The sequence below is a fragment of the Haliaeetus leucocephalus genome, unplaced genomic scaffold (assembly GCF_000737465.1).
Source record: "Haliaeetus leucocephalus isolate CR32 unplaced genomic scaffold, Haliaeetus_leucocephalus-4.0 Scaffold915, whole genome shotgun sequence".
In the NCBI taxonomy this organism is placed as follows: domain Eukaryota; kingdom Metazoa; phylum Chordata; class Aves; order Accipitriformes; family Accipitridae; genus Haliaeetus; species Haliaeetus leucocephalus.
The window spans coordinates 145,223-161,266 of record NW_010973351.1 but is presented as its reverse complement, the minus strand read 5'-3'; the positions used below and the strand labels follow the sequence as shown (position 1 = coordinate 161,266).

Genomic DNA, 16,044 nt, shown 5'->3' with positions numbered 1-16,044 from the left:
CTTGATGACTGCAGAAAGGAGTAGTACTCTACTCCAAGACATGGGTTACTGTACTTAAAATTGATCTGTTAAGTTAAACAGTGGACTTGTGGGTGGGTGTTTGGTTTTTATCTTTCAAATAACTTCAGAAGCCTGAGAAACTTGCCTTTTGCTGTCCTAGCTGGTGTATTTCTTGTTGAATCACTGTGCTGGCCTCAGATTTTGGGGATGCAGTTCATCCTATATTTGTGATTTATTTTTTTTTTAAAAAAAAGCAATCTTAGAAATTAGGCATGGTACTGAAGAAATTCTCTGAAAATCCCTCAACAATGAGTTGCAATGTCTAGAAACATGCTGGTGATGAATGATTGTTTTTGTGATTTGAAGGACTATTCTACATAAACTTCAGACTGAAAATTCATGGTCGCTCCAGTAAACTTGGCAGCAAACAGAAATGTCCTAATTTAAAAACATTCCATTTGTTATGTGAAGCATGTGTTTTCTCTTCAGAGATCCAAGTAAAATGCTGACAAGCCAAAATTGCCAAAGTTTATGTCGATAATCTCAGCTGCTAGAGGAGCAGTGCAGTCTGGGTCTCTATTTCTTGACTTGCCAGTTATGCTGTAGCCAAGTGCTTTTTCTCCCTATCAGTGTATCCAAGAGGAGATCAGAATCTAAAAATAGTCTGCAGTGTTTTCTCTCACCAAATGGCTATACTTTTTTTACATTGTAAGATTTATTTCCTGTTATGCAGTAATGTGCCTCAATCTACAGGAGTGAAGATACAGACTGTTTACTCTTCTGTCAAGCCTCACATTTACCTTGGCATGGGTCAGTTATTCTCTCTGAGCTATCCATTTGAGATCTAACTGAAGACTTACATGGGAAATTCAGTGTATCAAACATGTTTGCTGCTGGTTTTTTGTTTGATGGGGTTTTTTTTGTGCCAGTATCTCTGTGGGCTGTTAAGTGTTGGACAAGGTAAGGCAGTCCTTTGTGCAGATAAAATCTTATGGATAACTGTCCTCTGAATTCAGTCTCTGAACACAGTTGATAAAATGCTATTTTGAACAACTTTTGTGTTCCCAAGCAAGCCAATAAAATCTCCCGGCCAATTATAGCCGAGCGTATTGACTTGTTGTCGTGGTTTAACCCCAGCCAGCAACTAAGCACCACGCAGCCGCTCGCTCACTTCCCCCCCCATCCAGTGGGATGGGGGAGAAAATCGGGAAAAGAAGTAAACCTCCTGGGTTGAGATAAGAATGGTTTAATAGAACAGAAAAGAAGAAACTAATAATGATAATGATAACACTAATAAAATGACAACAGTAGTAATAAAAGGATTGGACTGTACAAATGATGCGCAGGGCAATTGCTCACCCCCCGCCGACCGACCCCCAGCCAGTCCCCCAGTGGCGAATCCCTGCCCCCCACTTCCCAGTTCCTAAACTAGATGGGACGTCCCATGGTATGGAATACACTGTTGGCCAGTTTGGGTCAGGTGCCCTGGCTGGGCATGAGAAGCTGAAAAATCCTTGACTCTAGTCTACACACTACTGAGCAACAACTGAAAACATCAGTGTTATCAACATTCTTCGCATACTGAACTCAAAACATAGCACTGTACCAGCTACTAGGAAGACAGTTAACTCTATCCCGGCTGAAACCAGGACACTTGTAGAAAAGAAGCCCATGTTCTGATGGCAGCAGAAAGCCCTTGCTGTTTAGGACAGAGGATGTTGTAGAGCTGTTCATACTTCTTTTTACCCAATAAATTAGATTGTGCCTCAAAAATTAAAGGGACACTTCGTTAGATGTAGAAGATATGATTTCAACACAAAAGGATTTAGAACATTAAGCGTCTCAGTTGCTAAGGGAAGTAGGGGGTCTTTAAATCAATTGCATATCCTGCAGAGGCTTTGAAGGATGACAGATGTTGTATCTGTCTCTTGTGAAGGGTATAATCAGTGATCTGAAGTGTTTCAGACTTGTTACGACTATTTCCTTGTAATAAACCTTGTAATTTGATTGACTCAAAATAGAATCGTAAAACGCTGCAAAGGGTCATGTAGCAGATTTTGCCTAACATTAGTCTTGCACTGTGTCAGTGTTTACAGTGACAGTATAGTAGTGGAATGTAACTCAGAGAAGCACATTTTTAGATGCCCATCTGTGATTTGTTCTTTTTTTTTTCCTCCAAAACTAGGCAAGACTGGTTAATTTAAAAGAGAAAACACATGTCAAGAATGAGTTAGTGTCATAACATTTTCAGTGTTCTCTGCCGGTTGACTGCATAGCCCTAAAAGAAGACATGGACTAAAATGGAAGCAATAAATAGCTCTCTCCTGTTTTTTGCCTTGTCTTTTAGTACGGAGAAGGACTAAATTAAGAAGGAAAACAAAAATTTTAAATGGATAAATAGAATCACAGAATAACTTAGCTTGGAAGGGACGTTTAACTCGAGAATGGAGGCTGTGCAATTTCTTTTATGCCTCTTACAGTGTTTGACCACCCTTACAGTGGCAAAAGTATTTTCTTACATCTTGTCTGTTGCTTTTTGCCCTATCACACACCTGTGGGAGCAGTCTGTCTCTCTCTTCTCCATATCCGCCCATCAGGTAGGTAGTTGTAGACTGCAGTAAACTCTGCCATTGGCTTTATCTCCTTAAGATGGAAGAAACCCACTTCCTTCAACCTCCCCTCTTATGTCTCACATGCTCCACTACGTCAGTGTTGTCCCTTGTACTGGGGAGCCCAGAACTGGACATGGTACTCCAGATGCTGTCTCACAAGTGCCAACCAGAAGGGAAGAATCATTTCTGCAGCCTGCTGGTTACATTCCTGCTAACAGCCCAGCATGCAGCTGGCTGTCATTGCTGACTCCTGTTCAACTCTTTGTCCACCAGGACCCCCATGGCTTTCCCCGCAAAGGTTCTCTGTAGGCAGCTGGTCCCAGCCTGTACCGTCGCGTGGTGTTATCCTGGCCCAGATGCAGGACTTGGTATTACTGCCTTTGTTGGACTTCACAAACTTCCTGTCAGATCACCTTTCTGGCCTGTCCCTCTGTCCAGCAGCCCTGTCCTGCAGCGTATCAGACACTCCCCCAGTTTGGCATTGTTCACACACTTGCTAAACGTGCTGGTCCATCATCCGAGGAACACTTTTGATGCCTTGTATCAGTCCCTGAGGGACACCACTGGTGTAACTGACTGCTGTTGGACTTTGTACCACTTATCACCATCCCCGAGCCCAAGAGTCAGGTCCATTTTCTACCCACCTTATTGTTCACTTACGCAGTTCATATCTTATGATTTAGTTATAAGGACTCTATGGGAGATCATGTTGGAGGCCTTGCTAAAGTTGAGATACACAGCATCCATTACTTCCTTTTCTAGAGCCAGTGTCATCTCATTATAGAAGGCATTCAGGTCGATAAGGGACTATTCACCCTTGCCGGTCTGTGGTGGCTCTTCCCGATTGCCTTTCTCTGCTTCATGTGGTAATGGCTTCCAAGATGATTTTAACAATACTCCTGGAGACTGACATGAGGCTGACTAGCCCTTAATTGCCTGAAGTTTTCTTATTACCCTTCTTGAAGATGGGTGTGACAGTTGCCTTTCTATCACTGGAAATCTGTCCCAATTGTCACAATCTTTCAGACATCATAGCAGAAATATAGTGACACTGAACTGCTCCTTTGACACTCTCAGATGTGTCCCATGGACTTGTGTATGCCCAGGTGGCTTCAGTAGTCCCTAGATCAGTCTTTTTACCCTAACAGGTCTTGTTCCTCATAGCTTACTCCCAGGGCACCATTCCTGTTCTGTAGTTGCAGATCTGCAGGCAGAGAAGGAAGCCTTTGTTCTGTTGTCAAAAATCTCATGTTTCTAGGGCTGTCTGGAGCTTTTGACAGGCAGATGTTGCAGCTCTTTCCATGTTCTCCAATTACTCTTTGACTAGATACTTCACTTAAGGCTTGATAATCATCTTCAAGAAGGTGAATCCCACAGCATAAGAAATGGGATAATGATGTTGTGCGTTCTTCCTTGGTTACCAAAAGCACTTTACATCTATTGTAATTGTTCTCTCTGTGTTTCTACAGCATTTTATGTTGTCACATGTATTTTGAGGTCAAAGGAAGAGATGGGGGTTAATCTGCTGACAAAGTTGAACAGTTCCAACTAGAGATTGGCCTGAACTGAAATCAGTTTGACTGTGGAGAAGGCAATGGCCAATCTGTTTTGCTGTTAAATGATCTCCATGCCTGACTGGAGACTTACACCGACAGTGAAGCTGTAGGACATCTGGCTGCCCTCGCTGTTTGGATAATAGCTGTACTTTTATAATTCTTCTTGCTTCTATTCATTTTCAGGCCCTTCAGCTGTGGAACTCACCATGTCAGAGCATTGTCTGTTTATCGTATTTGCATACTTACACTAGAGAGACCTTCTGATTTTTTTGTAGCATGGCTTTTATGACCTGGCCTCATCCAAGCAAAAGTACTGGGAGTTCTTTGCCATAGCGCAATACCTCTTCAGGCAACTTAGGAGCTCAAGGGATTACAATTGTCAGAGGAGAGAAATCTATACATAAACACTATGAAGTGTGGAGCTCTGTAGTTTGAAGGACTGTCAGGCCTTCCATGTTCCATAGTATTTGTGTGTGTTATTTCCAGAGTAATAATGCACCTTCAGGTTCCTCATATGGGACCTCTGGCTTTATCAGGCTTTTGGAGTATCTTGTCTGCTTAGGTGAATTACCTTAGTTGAGGTTTTGAAGATGAGTCATAGGGGACTCGATCAAATGTTCTAGATTTTATCTTCAAGGATGATCTGCAGGTTAGTTGTAGGTTGATCATCTTGTCTTGCATGCCAACAAAAAGCATGTCTCGGAGCTTGCCTGGGTTCAGTCTCCCTGCAATCATCCTGTGGTTGTGGAATAGGAAACTGCTCTATGCCTTTCCTCTATTGAGCTATTATCTAGGGTACTCCAGAAGATTTAATTGGATAGGGACCTGTGATTTTTCTCGGACAAGGAGATCCACTGGCTGCATTGGATTGTAGAATTTTTAACCACATAAAAAATAGGTGGTCAAATAGTCTTATTTAACTATTACTATATAAAATGCTAGTTGAATAAAGAGATCCTTATGAACTGATAATCAGTGCTGCTTTGCCTTTTTTTCTCTCCTGTGTCTGACAACATACTGTTTGGTGGCCCTCCTTTGAACGTAAGTGCAGTAGTCTCATTATAATGCTTCAGTCCTATAAGTTATAAAGTTACTGTTTGGAATGTCTTTATTCTTCACAGGAATAGGAAATCCATAAATTATAGGAATACTAACTGAAGTTTGGGAAGTGGAGGGGAATTTGTAGTTCTTCCTTTGAATTTCATTCCTTCAGTGCGTTGATGCTGCAAGTGTCGACACTGATTTGACTTTTGCTATTAAAATTGGCAAAATACCTCCGATGAACGTTTTCTCCCTTCACACTCCCCAGCTCCACCCCCTCCACCTCAAATATCTATAGACTACTGTAGGAGAATCAGTGTATGTTACACATGGAAGAATGAGGCAGTATTGAGTAATAGTCCAAATTTAAATATGGAGAGGGTGCCACCAACAGTCAGTAGAAGGAAGTGAAGTGGAATAAAAAGTAAGTAGCTCTGAAACTGTTGCTTTATCCATCAAAGGTAAAAGTTAAGAATGTTTAATGGCCCAGTATCTTTCTTCTAAGTATGAAATGTTAATTATTTCTTTCTTCCCTCTAGGTGAAACAATTGCACAGCTTACGGACGTGGCAAGCTTGGATCATCCAGAATCTGATAGCCACATAACAATCTTTACTGACAAAACGGGTGTGGTAAAAGCTGCAAGGTTGTTGCTTTCTTCTGTCACAAAGGTGCTGGTGTTAGCAGACAGAATTGTTATTAAGCAAATTATAACTTCCAGAAACAAGGTATTTGTAGCTTCTTTTTTTTGTTTAACTGACACCTACAGTCAATGCAAAAGAGTGGTGGTAAATGAAGTGGTATTTTCATTGTATCTGTAGGGGAAGTGCAAAATAAAGAGGTAAAAATGAATGTCTTGCACGTGTTCAGCTATCAGATACCTGAAAGGGGATAGCTGTAAGTCAAGAGGAATCAAATAACAATTTTCAGTGACTTTCTACATTTTTGTGACCTGTATTGCTCTATTGTCTTAGTGTGCTGGAGAAGATGCTGTGTTACTTCTTATTTAAATTTGCTGTGAGGTGGAAAGTGTGTCTGTCAGTAAAATGGCCAATAAAAGCTTCTACTTGCTAAGCACAGGATGTTTGTACAAGCAGAGCATTATGAATGTATCTAAGGCAAAAAGCTGTGAGGAATGCTGATAAAAGTCTGTGCCAGTGAAGTGAGGTTTACAGATTTAAAGTTTTTTGTGCAGTTTAACTTATGTCTTGAAACTTAGCTTGAAACTACTTGGTTGATTTAAATAATGTATGAAGGCCCATTTAACCTCACATGTAATCTATTTCATGTACTGCACTGTCTTGCCTGTAGGATATTCTGCCTTTTTTTCCTCCCCTGATGTGCTAAAACAAAAATAGAAAAACCTCATATTTGAAAAATGAGAGCCTGATTAGGACTGGGTTTTTCCATTAATTTTCAACTTGTAACCCAGAGCAGTGCCCCTCTTTCCTCTTTTGACTCCTCATGCTATCTCTCTTCCTTTCTCTCAGTTTGCTTTCCAGACATGCTCTTCTCTATTTTGCAGCTTCTAGATCCAAGACACTTGAGTCCAGGATTCAAAAACTACCGTAATACCTGCTTCAGTCTGGTTTTAGACTTAGCAGCACAGCAGTCATAGTGATCTTTTCTTCTCTTAATGGTTGGTGAAGGTGGCAGCAGTTTTATCAATATTAATTTGCTGAATTTACCTGCAGCTTTGGTCTCTTCTTGCACTGGAGACCCGAATGGTGCATTTAATACCATTTGCTGCCTTTTGTGAGCTTTTCTTCTCCTGTCGTCTGCAGGCATGCAGTGACCTGAATTAATTTACTTTTCCAGAAGTGGCTGGTGTTAACACAGATTTAGGCTACAAAGCAACTGTGCAAGTGTTTGTATCATGAAGGGATAAGGAGGGGTATATCCTTTCAGCAGCAGGGCATGGTTTATGATAGTCTTAAATATATATGAAACCACTGTCATATATACAGTGATATGAATATAGTAAGCATAGGTGCAAAACTTATTTTCAAGGTATTTAAAATGAAGTCTCATATTCCAGCGTAAGTGTGTCTGAGACTGCTTGCCATGTCTTTGTGGTCTTTTGGGTTTTACTGCATTCTTTCTATGCATAATCTACATGTGTTTGAGAATGTCTGCTTCTGTTTATGATACCAGTAGAGCAATTCACATCTCTAGGACCAAATTAAACAAATGACGGTGTCTCATACAGGCATACCCTGATATTTACAGAGTACACTTCTGAAAAGTGTGTCAAGACACTGGTATGATGGATAGCAAAGCAGTTCTTCCTGTAAGAAATACTGTGGTAGAGGGGTGATGTGGGCAGGGACTTAAGAAGTGCACACAAATACTCGGAGGCAGTGTAGTATAATACGGTGTAGAGGATGGAAAGGCAGGAACAGGATCATGAGTACTGCCAACTGGAGCACATGCTGACTTCTTAAAGTGGGTCACTGTTCCAGACTGAACGCTAGTATTAAAATTTTAGTGCCAGTTTTCTTGCTGCCTCTTTCTGGATGCCTTCATTTTCATTTTCATCATCATCTTCCTCGTATGAATCAAGAGTAGTTAGGTCAACCAAGGCCAAAGGACAGGAAAAAAACCAAAAAAAACCAGCTTAGTGGTTGGACATCCAATCTCATAGACTGATGAAGTGATTGAGATGTTCTGGAATGGTGATCTGCTCCAGAACCCAAGCTCTGGTTGATGATCCCAATGATCCTCTGTTCCTGTTTCTCCATCCTCTGCACCATATATACTCTCCCTGTGTTTTTAGATTGTGTGCGTTTCTGAGGTCCCTGCCCACATCTTTCCTACCTTACAAAATTTGTTTTACTGTCCGTCAGACTTAGTCACTGCATCAGTGAGCTTAAAGTCTTGCTCCGCTTACTGTCATTAGTGAGGTTAGGAGTGCCAGAACAGTGAAGAGAGAAGTGACAGACTGGGGGGGGTATTGCTGCCCTGTGCGGATTGGATCAAAATATGGATGTGCCCTGAAGTGATGTTAGCCTATGACCACTGTCTGAAAGGTGACATTCATAGTGCAGCAGTAGCTGTGTAATACTATGTTCTAATTTAGATATTAATAGGCGCTTAAAGCCTTTTTTGATACATATTTTTAACCTTGTATTTAAAAATGTACCTTTTAATTACTGTGTGCTTCATGTTGAAGAAAGTTTAAAATGAAAAATTATGAAGACATCACAGGTATTTTGCATTTTAACAACTTCTTGAATAAGTTTTAGACAAATTTAGAGCTGTCCATACAGTTTCTCCCTGTATGTAGTTTCTTGGAATGTCAGCTCTGCCGGGAATGTCTAGAATTGTTAGCTGTAATGGAAATGCATGTGCTTTCACTGAAGTTTTTATTTGACAAGAGATTTGTCATGACAGCAACACTTGCTCTAGGGTACCTCTAACAGAGTTGCTTGCAAGCAAGACCATACTCATGAAGTACTATACTTGCTTAAACCAAGAACGATTGAGCATAATTACTATTATTTTTTATCCATTCTTAAAAGAGAAAGTTAGACCTTAACTTGTATGTTTTCTCCTTTCTCCACATTCACTTTTCTACATTCTCATTTTCCCAGTTGTGTGGTTCTCTGCTTCTTCCACTCTCATACTGCTTTTTCACATCTCCATCTTTGTGCAGCTTCCTTCCAAGTCCTTTATACCCCAGCCTTGCTCATGCATCAACACCTGAATTATGGAAGTTCCTGTTTCTGCAGCCTTTGCGGAACTGGCTGCATAACATAAGATACTCTGGCAGATACTGCAGTCTAATATTGCATGATAAAGCCGTGGCGGTTCCACAGTACTCGCAGGATTTAGTGAAACACTTGCTTTACGTAGATTATAACTCTGAGGTTGAGCAGGTGCTCTATTACAAAAGAACAGGTGCTTCTAGGAGGTTTTGCCTGGGTTGTAGGAAAGGGGTTGTTTGTCATAATCAGGTATGTAGACTGGTTTTTTAGTTGGGGGGAAGATGCTTTTGGTATAGGAAAGGAAAAATATGTTGACGTTTCTCCCTTTCAAGTACAGTTTGTTAAATTTTCATGCAGTATCTTACCTCCAGTCTGAAACACAATAAAGAACTGCTTTGACTGTCTTCCCTTCTGAAGTAATTTAATGGATTTGAAAGATCACTTTGGGATTAGCAACTATACATCTAACCTGAAAAACCCTAATGTTAATCTCTGTAATAAACCATATTGTAGTGACTTCAGCAGGATAGCTTCAGTAATTTATAAGCTATATGATAATTTTTGCTGAATGTTTTAAAAAAATGCTAATTTCACATGCTTTTATGTATCTTGAGTAAAAGTAAAAGCTTGATACAGCTTGGGTTCATTTAGTTCTTTGTTTTATTTAGAGCTAATAAAAATCTTCAGAGTTAGAGTAAGTTATTATGGAAAGTATAAAACTACGTATTAATTCAATTCTAACTTTTTTGTTTTGTGGAATGCTAGGTTTTTTCTTTCTTTTTTTTTTTTAATGCACGCAGCCTTTAGAACACCTGTCTTGACTGTGCAACTGTGGTTTTAGACTTTGAAAGTTATGCATCTGAAATTGAACTTTGAAATTGAGAGTTGCAACATAAGGATATAATTTGTATATTAATTTCAAGTACTTATGTTTTTAAATTTAATATGATGGTAACATTTTTCCTAAATCTGGAAACTGAATCCTGTAATACTGTTACTCTTGGTACTAGGAAGAGCGAGGAAAATGTTTTTTGAGGATTGATAACAAATGACTCATTTTGAATGAAGCATGATTATTAATTTAGACTTGATATCCAGCTGTTGAGTTATGAATGCTCAAATAGTAACAAAATATATACATTTTAAACAACATGATTTAGAAGTGTCTGCAAATAATATTCCTAGTTTAGTAATAATGTTTTCTGTTTAGCATCTGGATAAACTACAGTATTTTCCCTTATCTTGTAGGTTCTTGCAACAATGGAACAACTAGAAAAAGTCAGTAGTTTCCAGGAGTTTGTACAAATATTCAGCCAGTTTGGAAATGAAATGGTAGAGTTTGCCCATTTAACTGGAGATCGGCAAAATGTAAGTATTAATAAAAAACTGTGAGAGATGTTGTAAGGTATCATTTTCATCTGATTCACTGGAAGATTTGGGTTCTTCTGGGATGATTAACTATATCAAAACAAAACAATTTCTGGTGTCCTGTTTATGATACCTAACTTGTTCTCCTTGCTCCACCCAAAGGACATCTTTTGATTTTAAAGCTCAGCCTGAGAAATATCACTGTGTTTGTTGTTTGATCTGCATATCTTCCAGAAGCCTGGGTGCATGTTATTTGAGATGTCCTTTGGTTTCAATCACTGTCTTTTGGCTCTAACTTTTCTGGCTTGTTACTCTGGTAGAGAATTTCTGTTGTTACTTGACAGAAACATTTGATGTTTGCACATAGTGAAGGGATTTGAAAGCTGAGTAATTATTTTAGAAAACTCCAAACATGAAATCTTTAGATCCTAATAAAGCATTTGCTTGGTGGGTTTTTTAATTATTATTATTATTATTATTATGGAATATTTTTCTAGGTTTAGATCAAAACCTTCTTATGTTGAGGTAATAGATTTTTACTTCTCACATGTAGCTACTATTTCAAAGTCTTTCATTCATGCAGGAAGCTTTTTGCTGCTATTTCCATGTAAATAAAAGGTTTGCTGAGGCTTAAGCTTCTGCTGTGAGCTCTAGTTGCTTCCCCTTGGCAGTCAAATCCTCCATTCAGAACTGAACCAGGGTCTGATACAGATATACAGAGTCCCTAATAGCCAGCAAAATTCAGAATTGAATTTGTATAAACAATTGGCCAACCTCATGCATCTCCTTTTACTGTTGATATGTTCTGGGTCTGCTAAGTACATGCTCAGTATCAAAGAATCAGTTCTGGAAAAGCTACATATAGTTAAAGGAAATACTTGCTTGGAAATGAACTCTCTTTATTTTTCCTTGAAATATTCATAGCAGTTGTTCCTTGGAAGGAGAAAGGTGCATTACTAGTAAGTGATATTTTTTCCAACTATTTTTGGGTTTCAGTGTTAACTGGTCTTTGACTCTCCCCTCCTTGCCTACATCACTCTTTTGGAAGGAGTGTTTCATTACTGCTTTCTAAATTGTCAAGACTTTCTTGATATGCTCACTTTACAGTGTGTAGGCTGCTATGTGACATTGTTAATTTTATTGGGAGGGAACATACCTTGAGGTATTTTTCCTTAGTTATAATAAGTATGCTGGAAACTCTTGAGTGTGGTCAGACTTATCAGAATGTAATGTCAGAATTTCAGAAATGAGCTGGTTTGAGGGTTTTTTTGGTTGGGTTTTTTTTTTTTAAATGTGGTGATTTTGATACTAAAGATTTTCTGTAGTTGCTAAATAAGATTTTTTTTTTTTTTTTTTAATAAAAATGTCAAAACAGACTGCTGCTGTGATTTATCTGGGGTTTGTTGGTTTGGGTTTTTTTTTGTAATCTAGGGTAAATTAGGATTAATTCCATCCTGTAAACTGTTCGCTTTTCAGCTGCTTCTGTTCAGTTGCCTGTTTAACACTGAAATAGCGCTCAGCTATCTTTGCGAGCATTGAGAAGATCTTGGTTGTAGCTGTGTAAATTCTTCTTCTTGTTAGACTGTTTTACATGTTGAGGGATTCATGTCTTGCCATCTTCCCCCCCTCTTAGCCCCATTCCAATTTGGACTCTAAATTCTTCCCTGTTGAAGGACTTTTCTGGGGATATAATTCAGTTTTGCAGGTATATCCCTCTCCTTGGAGAGTTCTTGAAAAGTTTCTGTACTCAATGCCTTTCTTCAGAGGAATTGCTTTTTTAGCCTGTTAAAACTTTATTACTGGTATGTAGTAAATATAACACTCAACTAGACAAGAGATTTATTTTACTTTTCCTTCACTGCAGTACAATGAAAAGCTGGTGTTCTCTGTCCCTGCCTTACCCTCCCCCCATTTCAGAAAATATTTTTGTCAGCTATTCTTTTCCCCTCATTTTTCTGTTTTATGAATAATGCTATATGATAAAGATAGCAAAATTAGTGACAGTTTACATAACATGCTCTGTATCTATGAGATCTTCCTTCTTTGAAATCTGAATTGAATAGAGCTGAGAATAAATGCATAAATTAAAATCTGTCTGAAAAGCAAGTTCTAGATCATGAGTTTGGCTGAAAATAGCAGTTGTCAGACATAAAGAGGCTTTCTCACAACTCATCCATCTGCAAGAGTGTTTCCTTTTTCCAGTCTCACAAGCAGTTAACATTTTAGATACTGTGTAATATTCAGGTCAGTTTTTCTTTTGGTGTTTAGGATTTGAAGGATGAGAAGAAAAAGGCTAGAATGGCAGCATCTAGGGCTGTTCTTGAGAAGTGCACCATGATGCTCCTAACTGCTTCAAAGGTGAGTAAGTATGAGAGCTCTTGCACAACTTGGATAAATCACAGCGTATGACATCTGGCAGAATAGCTGACTCTTCTTTCTCAGCCCCACTTTAAACTTCATGCTAAAGAAGGGTGTAAGAGTAAAGAATGAGTACAGGAAAATCTTTATATTCTGAGTAACGGTATGAATTCTACTTAACACAATAGCAGTTTATCAGAAAGAATTTATCATATTCTAACACATTGTTTAGACTTGCCTGAGCAGGAAGCATTCATTTTGCTCTACTGCATGTGTACCCTTTCATAATACTTACTTTGCTTTCTTTAAAAAGACTTGTCTGAGGCATCCAGACTGTGAATCTGCTCGTATAAACAAAGACGGCGTTTTTCATCGGATGAGGTTAGCCTTGGAACAGGTAATAGAAATTGTAACTGACTCTAGACCAAACGGAGAAAATGAAATGGTCCCCATCAGCATATATTCTGGCATCAAAGAATTCAAGGTAAGAGTGGAAATAGCATTGTTTTCTATAGCCTAATGAATTGCCTCAAAACTAGAATTTTGAAGGAAAAAAAAAAAAGAATTTTAAATTCCAAATGGTGCATCTGCATCTTTTCAGCAGTGTTAACTTAAAGAACTGTCCCAAAATGTTAGAGAATCTGACAAGAGGTGATTATAATTTCATTGCCGTTGCCAAAATACACCTTCTGCTACTTGCCATCTCTTCCTGAATCAGAATGAATTAAGAACATTAGTTTTGTTGAGGTGATGCCTTGACGTTGAATAAACTTAAGTATCAAGATACTGATGAGAACTTCACTAAAATAGTTGTTGAAGAATTTTTGCTTTGTAATTGGAAATATTTTTAAAACTGTACACAAAAATATTCATCCAAACATTTAAAAGAGCAAACTGTCATTCAAAGGAAAATGTTATGTATTGAAATCGTATCTTGTAGCTCAGTTGATTTTTCCTGATAAAGGCTTTTCAAAATTTCATAGTCAGTTAAGAACAGTTAATGAACAACCATGCCTTCTTTCTTTGGAGCCTATCACTTTGATTTTCTTATTATTTTTATTTACTCCCCCTGCCCCTTTAGAATTTGGTTGAAATTTTTGAAAGTGCCTCAAAGTATTCAATTTGCTACATGCAAACTTTTAGAAAAATACTCCAAATAGATGATATGGATGTGGAAAGATCAAACCAAATCTGAATACACAATTTCTGAAACTTGCTGCACTTAACTTTTTATTGACAGCAGTAGGCAGTAGAACAGTAATGTATTTGCTGTTACTTCTGATAAGTGGCCAGTAATTTGCTGATGGTACTACATTAAAAAAAAAAAAATCCCAAACCTTAAACCAGAGGTCTGGATACAAGCAAATTGTTGGATTACTCTGAAAATAAGTGAATAATAAAAAAAAAGCACTGAGGAGAAAAATAAAATGCAAAATCATGCATCTGCTTTCTGCATTTGTGTCACAACTGTATAACCACATAAATTCTCAAGGAACTGATATGCTTCTTTTTCAGAATAAGGTGGAGGGTCTTCGTGAGAATCTTTATTTTCTCTCAAAAGAGAACCTTTCGACAATGCTGGAAGTTATCCTGGAACATACGGAGGACTTCACAGACTCTGCCTATACCAGTCATGAGCACAGAGAACACATTTTGGAGCTGTCTAAACAGGCTAAAATGGAGCTAGAGCAGCTGGTTTCAGTGTGGATGCAAGCTGTAAGAGCTTTTTAGCAAAGTAAATCTTTTCACCTCTACTTTGGCAAGAAATTTTTAATGCAGTGTTTCTTCTGGTCTAGGAGGAAAGAACTGTGTCTATTCCTCTTAGTGAGAGCTGATCAAGGAAGCCAGAGTTTGTTCTGTGCTTCTGCAGCTTCAATACATTCTGTCTTCCCCCTGCCCCAGTGGTATCGCTTCATTGATTCTTTGATGGTTAAATTAGGCCACTAGTGGCAGTAGACTAATTTTAATGAAGCTGTAAGTGGAAACAAGAAGGCAAATGGAAGTATCATTGCACAGCCTTAAACAGTTAGGTCTTTTGGTTGAGTAGTTCAGAGACTTCAATTGTCCCATGGCAGTGACCACAGCGTCTGTTTCTTGTTTTCAACAGAATATTGAAAACACTTAAACTATTGATAAGGTTGAAACTATTGCAGTTCTAAAAAATGAACTGTTTTTTTGATCTTGTGGAGGGAGGGGAGAGTAAAGACACACTAAGACTTACAGGCAATTTTTTCCTTTTTACAAGATTTAAATGATGGTAGTTTTCCTTTTTAGAGAATAAGCACATTAAGCCTCCCCTGTCATTTGTCTTGTTCCTTGAAGATCATAGAAGATACATGCAGAAGGAGGAGGAAGAGCAGAGATGGAAAATGCAGTTTCTGTTTCTGACTTGGTTTTTTCAGTCTTGTTCCTGGGGAAACGTAGAGCATGAAATCTTATCGACCCTCTGAGATATGGCAGATGTGTACTAGTATAGGATACTTAACTGAGTGTATTACTTAATGAGAGAGCATTTTTGTTTCTTTTCTCCTCTTTGAATCAGATGCTGCAGTCAGGTGTTCTTAACGCAGTAATGCTGTTTAAAGAGCATATAAATCTTACTGATAATACAAATTTGTTATTACAGAGAAGACACATACAGAATGTTAATTGCATAGAATCCCCTAACTATAAGAAACTAAAACTGTGTTTAGCTTGGTGTTGGTGGTTAGCCCTGGAAAGCAAGGCTGTGTAAGTACTGCTCAGCAATAGCTAACACATACCTGTGTTATCAACACTGTTTTTATCACAAATCCAAAATAGCACCATAGCAGATCGTATGAAGAAAATTAATTCTGTCCTAGCCAAAACCAGTACACTTGGGTATTTCTAAGCTCTCTTACTGGTGGAAAATGATCACCTCTAAATAATATACATGCTACATTTCAAGTGATAGAAATGAGAGCCTAGTACAGAACTATGCATATATATGATCCGTGAAAATACTTGGGCGTGCACATGTGTGCTTATGCATTAAGTATTTTCATTAATAAGTAACCCAGCCTAGCTGTGACTGAAGATGCAGTAAGCAGATAAAATAGCATCAGCTCACTGAGGTGGCTTTTTAGTTTCAGCTAAGCAGCTTCATTGGAGGGTGGATATTTTCTGAGGGACTTAATGTAATTGAAGCAGGACTGTTGATTGAAAAAAAAAAAATTATCGTGCCTTGGGGATACATGAATTGAGGGATGTGTAGAGCTCTTAGAGCACCCAATTATCTCCCTTTGCACTTGCCATACTTCCTTTTAGCAAGCGGAGTAACTGAGTCTTCAGTGAAGAGTGTATTTTAAAACAGAAGTGTCTTGTAACCTAGGTCAAGTCTAAATTAGACTGACATCACTGATCTGTTCTGTTTTGTCTTATT

General features: G+C 38.4%; 1 protein-coding gene across 1 annotated transcript in view; it reads left to right on the top strand.

Annotated features, from left to right (window-relative positions):
• Window positions 1-16,044, top strand: part of CTNNAL1 (catenin (cadherin-associated protein), alpha-like 1) — a 56,927-nt gene that overhangs the window by 15,918 nt on the left and 24,965 nt on the right. The window contains exons 3-7 of the mRNA XM_010583582.1: window positions 5,749-5,936; window positions 10,164-10,283; window positions 12,552-12,641; window positions 12,955-13,125; window positions 14,157-14,357. Of these exons, the coding sequence (XP_010581884.1) occupies window positions 5,749-5,936; window positions 10,164-10,283; window positions 12,552-12,641; window positions 12,955-13,125; window positions 14,157-14,357 (770 nt within the window). The remainder of the gene's footprint in view (window positions 1-5,748; window positions 5,937-10,163; window positions 10,284-12,551; window positions 12,642-12,954; window positions 13,126-14,156; window positions 14,358-16,044) is intronic.